This window comes from Typopeltis vanoorti, chromosome 22 (genome assembly GCF_054136105.1).
Source record: "Typopeltis vanoorti isolate ZY-2024b chromosome 22, IOZ_Tvanoo_1.0, whole genome shotgun sequence".
In the NCBI taxonomy this organism is placed as follows: Eukaryota; Metazoa; Arthropoda; class Arachnida; order Uropygi; family Thelyphonidae; genus Typopeltis; species Typopeltis vanoorti.
Window position 1 is genome coordinate 18,906,882 of NC_143570.1, and position 9,202 is coordinate 18,916,083.

At 35.0% G+C, this 9,202-nt stretch overlaps 1 protein-coding gene across 1 annotated transcript in view; it reads left to right on the top strand.

Annotated features, from left to right (window-relative positions):
* Positions 1–8,321, top strand: part of Polr3B (RNA polymerase III subunit RpIII128) — a 494,506-nt gene extending 486,185 nt beyond the window's left edge. The window contains exon 28 of the mRNA XM_090412337.1: positions 8,137–8,321. Coding sequence (XP_090268463.1) covers positions 8,137–8,266 — 130 coding nt within the window. The 3' untranslated portion in view covers positions 8,267–8,321. The remainder of the gene's footprint in view (positions 1–8,136) is intronic.
* The last annotated feature ends 881 nt before the right edge of the window (positions 8,322–9,202 follow it).

Here is a 9,202-nt window from a genome sequence, read left to right on the forward strand (position 1 = left end):
TCTACTAGCAGCTCTGAAGCTCATAGAACTGAATAGTCTGATTTTGTGCCTGTCTACACGGATGGCTCAAAATCAGAGGACTTAGTGAGATCTTTTGCCATCTTTCTAGACAATATTATATCTGCACAAATCCCACTAGAGTGTGACAATTTTTCAGCAGGTTTGTATGCGATAGAGCCTCCACTAAAATATATCAGATTCCACCACTATCAAAGGTGCATAATATATTCAGACTCACAAAATTCTCTTCTAGCAATAAGGAGTCTAGAGTTACCCCAACATCCAGTGTGCTCTCTCTCATACACGTCAACAGAATCATACACTTTGATGTATGCTTCTGTTGGATTCCAAGTCATGTTGGAATTAAGGGAAACAAGACTGCAGATACTGCAATGAGGTCAATCCATATCCACCATCTGCCTGTGTACTAGCCACAGATTATCAGACAAAAACTCCTATCCCAATGGCAGTTATTTTGGAGCTCAGAGAGTAATATTAAGCTCTACCAAATTAAACATGAAATTCGATTATGGCTTGCTCGCCTACATAGGATTTGAACAGAGGAAGTTCTTACTCAGCTCCACATTGTTCATAGTCATCTCCTAATCCTTCCTTCTCAGGGGGTGATGACATGTTTTTGTATGAGTTTTGTGACTCTGGACTATCCATCACTCATTTTAATTGACTCCCCTCATTTCCCTACTGAGCAGAGTTTATTTTAGCCACTTGTATAATCTCTGAGCCCTATACACTTAGGTAGATTTTATCATACTCATCAACTGTCAACCAGGTTTTGAAGTTTTTACAGAGTATTAAAATATATACTTTTTAGTTTAAATTATTGTAAATGTTTTTTTAAAAAACCTTAGGTTTGTGTACATTTTATGAATTTTAACATTTTTTCCATCTGTTTTATATGCATCTTTAACATTTGTATTTCTACACTGTTTTTATGTTGTCTTATTTATTAAACCATATTTCTAAGAAATGTTTCATTTATATTTTTTGTTATCATCATAAAAAATACTTCTTAGACCAATTTACGTCCCTTATTATGCATGTTTTTGGCTCATTATGACCATAGCTATTCTTGTACCATTAAACCCCAAAACAAATAAGGTGGGATGTGATAGAGACAAAGTTGATTGAGGGAGGATTTATAGGACTGAAGTGGATGAAATATTTAAGTACATGAATAATGTGAGGAAAACTAGAGGTCATCCATAAATTGAGCAAGAGTGTGGTTAGTAAGGGAGTGATCAGTGAATGGAATAGATTGCCAGAGTCAGTTGTGTGTACTTTGTTTGTGAATGATATCAAGGTAAAAAAAAAATATGAGAGATACTGATAACTATTTTTAAGTGGACCTCCTGTGATAAGGCTACAGACTCCATGGAGGTGCCTGTATCATAGTAATAATAAAGTTTTCTTCAGGATAAGCTTCAAGCTGAACTCCATGGGAGACAACCTCACTACACGACTCTCTGCAAGGATAGAAAAATCAGAACTCCATGGTGGACCCAAGAAGTTAAAACTCAGGGTAAACAAGGAAAAGAAGAAAACATTTCAATAGTTCTTGCCAAGTAAATCAGCATGTGATTTACTTTGCAAGAGAAAAATGCTTGCTCTTAGAGAAAAATGTAAGAAAGCAAAGCAATGTGTAAAAGCAGTTAAACAAAGATCATGGGAAGACTGCTGTATGAATATAGAAAATATATCAGGAAAGTGGCAAAATATTCTGGAGACTTCTCTTCTTCTTTCACTATGCCGTATCCCATGTTAAACGGGGTCACAGCGCACTGATCTTTAACCTTCCTCTTCCAAGTTCTCTGGTCCAGGGTATCCTTCGGACTCCATCCTTTCTCCCTAAGATCCTCTGTCACCTTATCCCTCCACCTGAGCTTGGGCCTGCTTCTTTTCCTCCTTCCCTCCAACTCCATATACTCCACTCGTTTACCAACATACCCCTCACCCTTCCTCTCTACATGTCCAAACCACCTCAGCCTACTTTCTTGTATCTTCTTGCCAATTGGTCCCACCTTATCCATCCCTCTGATGTAGTCATTCCTTATCCTGTCCTTCTTTGTCACACCACTCATCCATCTCAACATCCGCATCTCTGCTACCTCCATCTTCCTCTCCTGTGTCTTGGTTATAGGCCACGTCTCCGCACCATGGAGCATCGCCAGCCTCACCACCATCTTATACAGCTTTCCTTTCCTCTTACAACTCACTCTCTTGTCGCACAGGACCCCGCTCATCTTCCTCCAATTCATCCAACTGCATGTTATTCGGTGCTGTATTTCCTCATCCACGTCACCATTCCTCTCAACAACCGACCCAAGGTACTTGAATTTCTTCCCTGAAATATTCTGGAGACTATTGAACACATTTAGAAATGGAGTAAAGAGTACTGTAAAAAAGAAATCAAAGATAAGCCAGGTGGCATGGAAACTAAGGATAAGATATTCTGGATGTCTGAAGTAATTACTTTGAAAGCTTGCTGACTAAAACGAGCAATGACTCCATAGTGGTGGAAAACATTCAAGTGGAATGCAATCAGGAGTACATATAATTGAGATAGCCATCAAAAAACCTGAAAGGTGAGAAATCAGCTGGAGTAGATATTTGACCATAAATGCTCAAATATGGAAATATCAAAAGTTTTGCAGTGGTTACTCTGCATAATTCAAAAGGCCTGGACAGAGAGTCAAATTCTAAATGGTTGGGTACTCTTGATACCTATCTTTAAAAGGAAAATAAAACCAAACGTGAGAATTCCAGAGGAATTTCCTGAGTGTTCCTGGTAAGTTTTATGCAAGTATGCTTGAGAAGAGGCTAAGAAAAATTGTGGAAGGAAACTTGGAAAAAAACAAGCTGGATTCAAGCCAGATTTTGTTAGGATCAGATTTTAAATTTAAAGCAAATAGATGAGAAAAATCAAGGAATTAACAAGGATCTGTATTTAAGTTTTATAGATCTGTAAATGGCAGATGACATGCCAAGAAAAAAGATGTTCAAAATGCTGACAGTTATGCGGTGTAAAGGGTACATTATATCGAACAGTACATGCTCTATATATGAGTTGAAAGTCAGTAATTAGAATTGGACCCTCCATAGCTCAGTCGGTATAGACCAGGGGTGTCAACTAATCTTTGCATAAGATTTACATTGTCCACACAGATATACCTGCGATCTGCCTTTTTCAAAATTGGAGTATAAGGTATAAGATTTCTAATTTATGTTTAGACAAAGAAAAAATTATCGTAATATTATTTATTATTATTACAATAATCGTAATATTAATTAGTTATAATACTTTAAAGAATATTGCAGTTTTTTAACCACACTAATTAAAATAAACATTTCATTTTGAATTTCCTTATAATAAGCATTACTTATTCTACACTGCAACAAGTTCACAATTTTTGCGTAATTTGGTGTGTAATTAGTCAATGCATTTCTCAAATATGACTCCAAATGCTCGAATGTTAATGTGGTACGCTATTTTAGAATGTGCGGAAAATATTTATGCTTGTTTTGGTTCAACATACTTGTGTGAATCAGCATTTTCACAAATGAACATTATTAATTGAAAATGCCGATTCGCACAAGTATGTTGAACCAAAACAAGCATAAATATTTTTCGCACATTTTCTTAAGTTGGAATACTTGCATTCTGGTAAATATTTCCAAAATCTCTCTTCGTGTGCTCTTGCTTTGACGTAAACATCATTTCTTATTGTTATTATTTCTTCTTCTAGCATATCAAAAATAGAGGAAAGGTTTTCTGCTATTATTTCTGGCTTTACGTTGGTATCAAATGGAAAACTCATGAAGAGAATTACATTCTCAAGTTTCTTGAAATCCTGAAAGTGGTCGTCAAATTCTGCAATTACTTTCCGAATTTTACCAATATATTTATTTCCGTTGAAATTAGCAAAAGCAGAACTACTTAATTGTGCGATCATATTTGGAAAATACATAAATTGTTATTTTCAAGTGTCACTATCAGTTGATTCAATTTTTCTTTAAAAGCATTGATAGAACTAATCATATCAAAAATTGTTTTTCCAGGACCCTGAAGTTCTAGGTTTAATTCATTTAATTTATTGGTTATGTCAGTCAAAAAAGCTAAATCCAATAGCCAAATATCATCTTTTAACTGTTCGTATTCGTCGCCCGTATCAGCAAGAAATTGTTTAATTTTTTCAATTAAAACCCTAAATCTTTGAAGAAATTTTCCCCGACTTAACCACCTGACATCAATTTGCATAAGCAGCTCAGAAGGTCCATCATTATCACTTTCTTCCATTTGCAACTTAAAAAAGGCATCTTTGCAGAGTTTTTGCCCGAATTGAATTGGAAATCTTGAAAGCTATATTCATAATTTCTTTCATATTTAAAACTTTAGCACACAGCACTTGTTGATGTATAATACAATGATACTGTAAGAAATTAGGAAAATCTTCATCTAGTGCGTGATAAAGCCATTGCGACGACCTGTTAAAGCTGGTGCTCAGTCTGTGGTAATTGGCACTAGTTTATAGAGGCAGTTGAATGGACTTGCTGTAACTCTTAAAACTGGTAAATATATCTTCACCCCGTGTTTGCCCCTTTAACAGAATCATAGTAAGTAATTCTTCTTTAGTAGAAAAGTCTTTAATAACCATTCTAATAAAATTAATCATTTGGGCAATGTCAACTGCATCAGTAGATTTGTCCAACTGAAGTGAAAAGGCCTGACAATCCTTAATATCCTGCATTAGTTGCTCTTTTAGATCCGAATTTATTTCTTCTACTTGTTTTGCAAATGTATTTCGATAGCAACATCAATTTCTGATTTATTTTCAAAATTACAAAACAAAGATTCAGCTTGCATGAAATGCTTTTTTAAAAATTGCACCATCACTAAAGGGTTTCTTATGTTTGACAAGAATATGGCTCACTCTTAACGATGCAGTTGTTGCTGTCTCTGAGTTTGATATTATTTTAATGAAACATAACTGCTCTAATGACATTATTCAATTCTTGAATTTTGACTTTTCATAAATCACTGTTATGTGGATATACTATTTCATAGCTGCTGTGCACCGATTTAAAGTGTCGTTCCAAGTTCCCTTTTTTTTGGCAGAGAAACACTTCCATTGCAAATCAAACAACAACATTTGTCTTTGATCATAATAAAGAAATAATCATGTTCCCACTCTTGATAGTGATATGTCTTTGCTTTTTTCATAGTAGTCATGATGGTACAATTTTAAATTATATTAAAACACTTTAAACTTCAAATTTTAAAGTTGTAGCAGAACACTAGCACAAAACAAACAAAGCAGTATTATAAACTGAGTTTATAATACTGCTATTGTTTATACATCGAGCTTCATGTGTTATGTTTGTACAGTGCATCAAAGCGAACAAAAACCCAAAGTGGGCATATCTATGAGGGCACATACATTTCCAAGTATACTTCACAACAAAAGTCTCATAGTGGAAAATTTAAATATTTTCAACTAATATTTGTAATTTTTCTATTGAAATTTTTGAAATAAAATTCAATTTAATATAAGTGAATTATAAACTGGAATTATTGTACAAAAAATATTTATTTTAATTAACGTAAATTTTAAATAGAACCATAATATAGATTATTTGATAAATAGGTTAACATTATTTATTTGCTTTATCGTATTTGGACTCATCTATATGTTATTTTGAAAATCGAAACAAAATAAATTTGTGATTGACCCCAAAGCATTATGTGATCTACCCATAGATCACGATCAACGTTATAGACACCCCTGGTATAGATGAAGCCCTTTGGTCGGAAAAACCTGGGTTCGATTTCCGTCCATGACGTGAGGAACCTTTATCTGTTCTCTTTTGGCTAAAAGTGAATTAGCCTGTTTCATATGGAGGTAGAGGGGGTTTTTTCACCTGGAAACTGAGGTTTTTCTTCCCTCAGAACAGGCAAACCTGCCCCTTGAACACACTTCTACAGACAGAAGACACTCCTGGAATAAGGAGTAACCAACCTATTCTATAGGGATTTCAGTTTCGATGCCTATATAGTAAAAGTGTGGGTCTGCATGTGAGCGTAAATCAGGATAGGAATTAGAATTGAAGGAAATACAAGAAAATGGACTGGGATAAGGTAGTGCAACTCGTAGCAAAGGTGGAGCAAGCTAACATCATCACTCCTATCTCAGTATCTCCCATAATGCAAAACACATCTCCTTGCAGATAAGTATAATGTTATGCATTAAGGGAAGGGCCACTACCCAGACTAGTTTCGACCTTTATTGAGGTCTCTTCAGTGGGAGCCAGGCCCAGAGGTGGAGATACCAGGCAGAAGTAATGGCAGGTCATTTTTACCTATAGGAGTTGTCAAATGGTGTGCCACCTTTTTATTAAATTACTCTGGATTTAGAGAAAGATGTTGAAAGTTTATTTTTCACTTGGTTAGACTATAATAAATTTAGTTTAATCCTTTATCCAAGTGTGAGCAAACAAAATTTGCACCTGAAAATATCTTCAGGACTAGGGTAAGGTAGTACAACACCGGACAACTCGTAGCAAAGGGGGAGCAAGCTAACATCACTCATATCTCAGTATATGCAACTCCTATAGGTAAAGATGACCTGCCATTACTTCTGCCTGGTATCTCCACCTCTGGGCATGGCTCCCACTGAAGAGACCTCAATAAAGGTCGAAACTAGTCTGGGTAGTGGCCCTTCCCTTAATACATAACATTATACTTATCCACAAGGAGATGTGTTTTGCATTATGGGAGATACTGAGATAGGAGTGATGTTTTTTTTTTTTTTTCCATGAGATCCTGTGGATTGTATACAACCCACAGGATCTCATGGAAAAAAACCACCATACTCCACCACAGCAAATTCAAAAAAGAGAGACTATTCTTAGAATCAGCAGCTCTCAGGAATCAACCAAATCTCGACAAATATGGTTGCATTAAGCTTCCTAAGATTTGGGAAATGCTTATCACCAGAGGTTCCGCTTTACATTCCAGGCTACCTACAACTGCCCTTAGAGGGCACTCCACCTAGATAGGACTTTAGTGTCAGCCACATGGTTGGGCTTAGTATTGTGTGTTATTTGTTTTTTTGTAATCCCTGAAGATGTCTTATTTACTGAGACAAAATATATAGGAAGTATTCAATTCTGTTTTAATCCTTTCTGAGTGCGCTGTATACAATCCATTAAGCCTCCAATATGATGTCCTCACAGCACTTAAGCCTCTACACATGACATCTGTTTTTCTTATCCAAACGCTAAATAAATAAATAATAATGGCAGAATCATAATAAAAATTAAGACATTAGGAAGGAACTTGACAACATTAATATTCAGGAATGTGTGAGCAGAACAAGGAAGCTAAACATGAATGGTATGGTCACTTAAACAGAATAGTAGAGGAAAGGTTTGAAAAACTGGTGTTTAATGCCAAGATGGTAGGAAAGTAATAACCCAGAGGAACAACCAAGCTCTAATTTGATTGATGCAGTCAGGCATGCCTTAGGAGACTGAAACGTTAGTTCTGACATTATTGGAGTTCAGACAGATAAACTAATTTGGAAGAAAATTGTCAATAGGAAGTTAGTAACAATATATGAACTCTTCTTGTATCATATAAACTCCTCAAGGGAGAATTTGATGGCATTGTTGATGGTATTAATTTTCTGAAATTGCATCTGTAATTTCTTCATCTCTTGAAAATGTTAAAATATTAGTAACTGGAGTCAGTTCTAGATCAAATAGCATCCCAGATGAGAATTATTTTGAGTGCTTTCTCTGTTGGTCAAGATTCTTTTGTATTTGTTTCGGAACACTATTTCCTAATTATTACAACTTATAAATATTCTTATCTACTGTTGACTTTCAAACTACCATCTGGTATTACTGAGTTACAGGCTCTACAACATTTTGATTTATCATTTGGTAATATTACAGAAAATAAATTTTTAAAATTATAAATATGGAAAAAAAGTTATTTTTAGTACTGACTGAGCATAATATATAATAACTTCACTACTGATAAAAAAAAAGTATCAATTAACTTGATTTTTAGGTTTTATAAAAACTCTTGCTGTTTTTTCTTCCTTGAATTTCCAGGTGCCATTTTTGCCGCTCATCACGATACGTTGCCTCTATTCATATTCCTTATGCCTGTAAGCTGTTATTTCAAGAATTATTGTCAATGAATGTTACACCTCGACTAAAACTCAACAAATATTTTCAGTAATAGACTGTTTTCAACAGAAAGTTGTAAATAAAAATTTCATACGTAGGATAATTTACTGAGATTGTGCTGTTGTTGCAGATACTATTATATAATATTTGTAATAATTATATTTACAATTATGTGTAATTATTATTATCTGAGACTGAAAGGGACTGAAGAACTCATTGAGCAAGGCCATGCATCATCCACTCTAGCTACTACACTAACTGGACTCATCACTTCAACAGGCAAACTGATCACTCACTTATAGCTCTGTGAGAGAAATATCTAGCTCTTATGCCTTTCTTAACTGCACAGTAACTTAGCTTCCATGGGTGGCCTCATGTTCTTTCCCCCTTTCCATATAATGAAAAATTTCATCAAATGATATAACACATTTTAAGAAATTTATATATCACTACTCTTTCTCCTGTTTACCAGGATCTACATTCTGTAACCCCAATATAATCTTTGTACATTTTCTCTGCATCCATTTTGACAGCTTCTTTATCCCCTTCGAGCCCAAGGAGACTAAATCTGAGCACAGTATTCCAGGTGCAGTCTTATTAATGGCTTGTAAAAATGACTTTCTTATCCTTGAATGTCATTGCAATTATCCTCTGAATTGTATTTGCAGTTTTTATGTGACCTAGCCTTATCAGTTACTCCAAACATAATCCCACTAATATAATATGCTGTTCAATATTGCATCACACTAAAGTGCATAACTTGACACTTACTAACACTGAATTGATAATCATTAATTGTTTGCCAACACCTCCAGCCTATTCAAATTGCTCTGCCTATCTTTGCATCATCAGCAAACATTTGAACATCTCCTGTTAGATCCTTCCTAATGGCATTAACATATAGATTGAACAATAGTATTCCAAGGACTAAACTCCGAGGTACACCACTGGTCACTTAAAATATAGCATATTCAGATTCACATCCCCC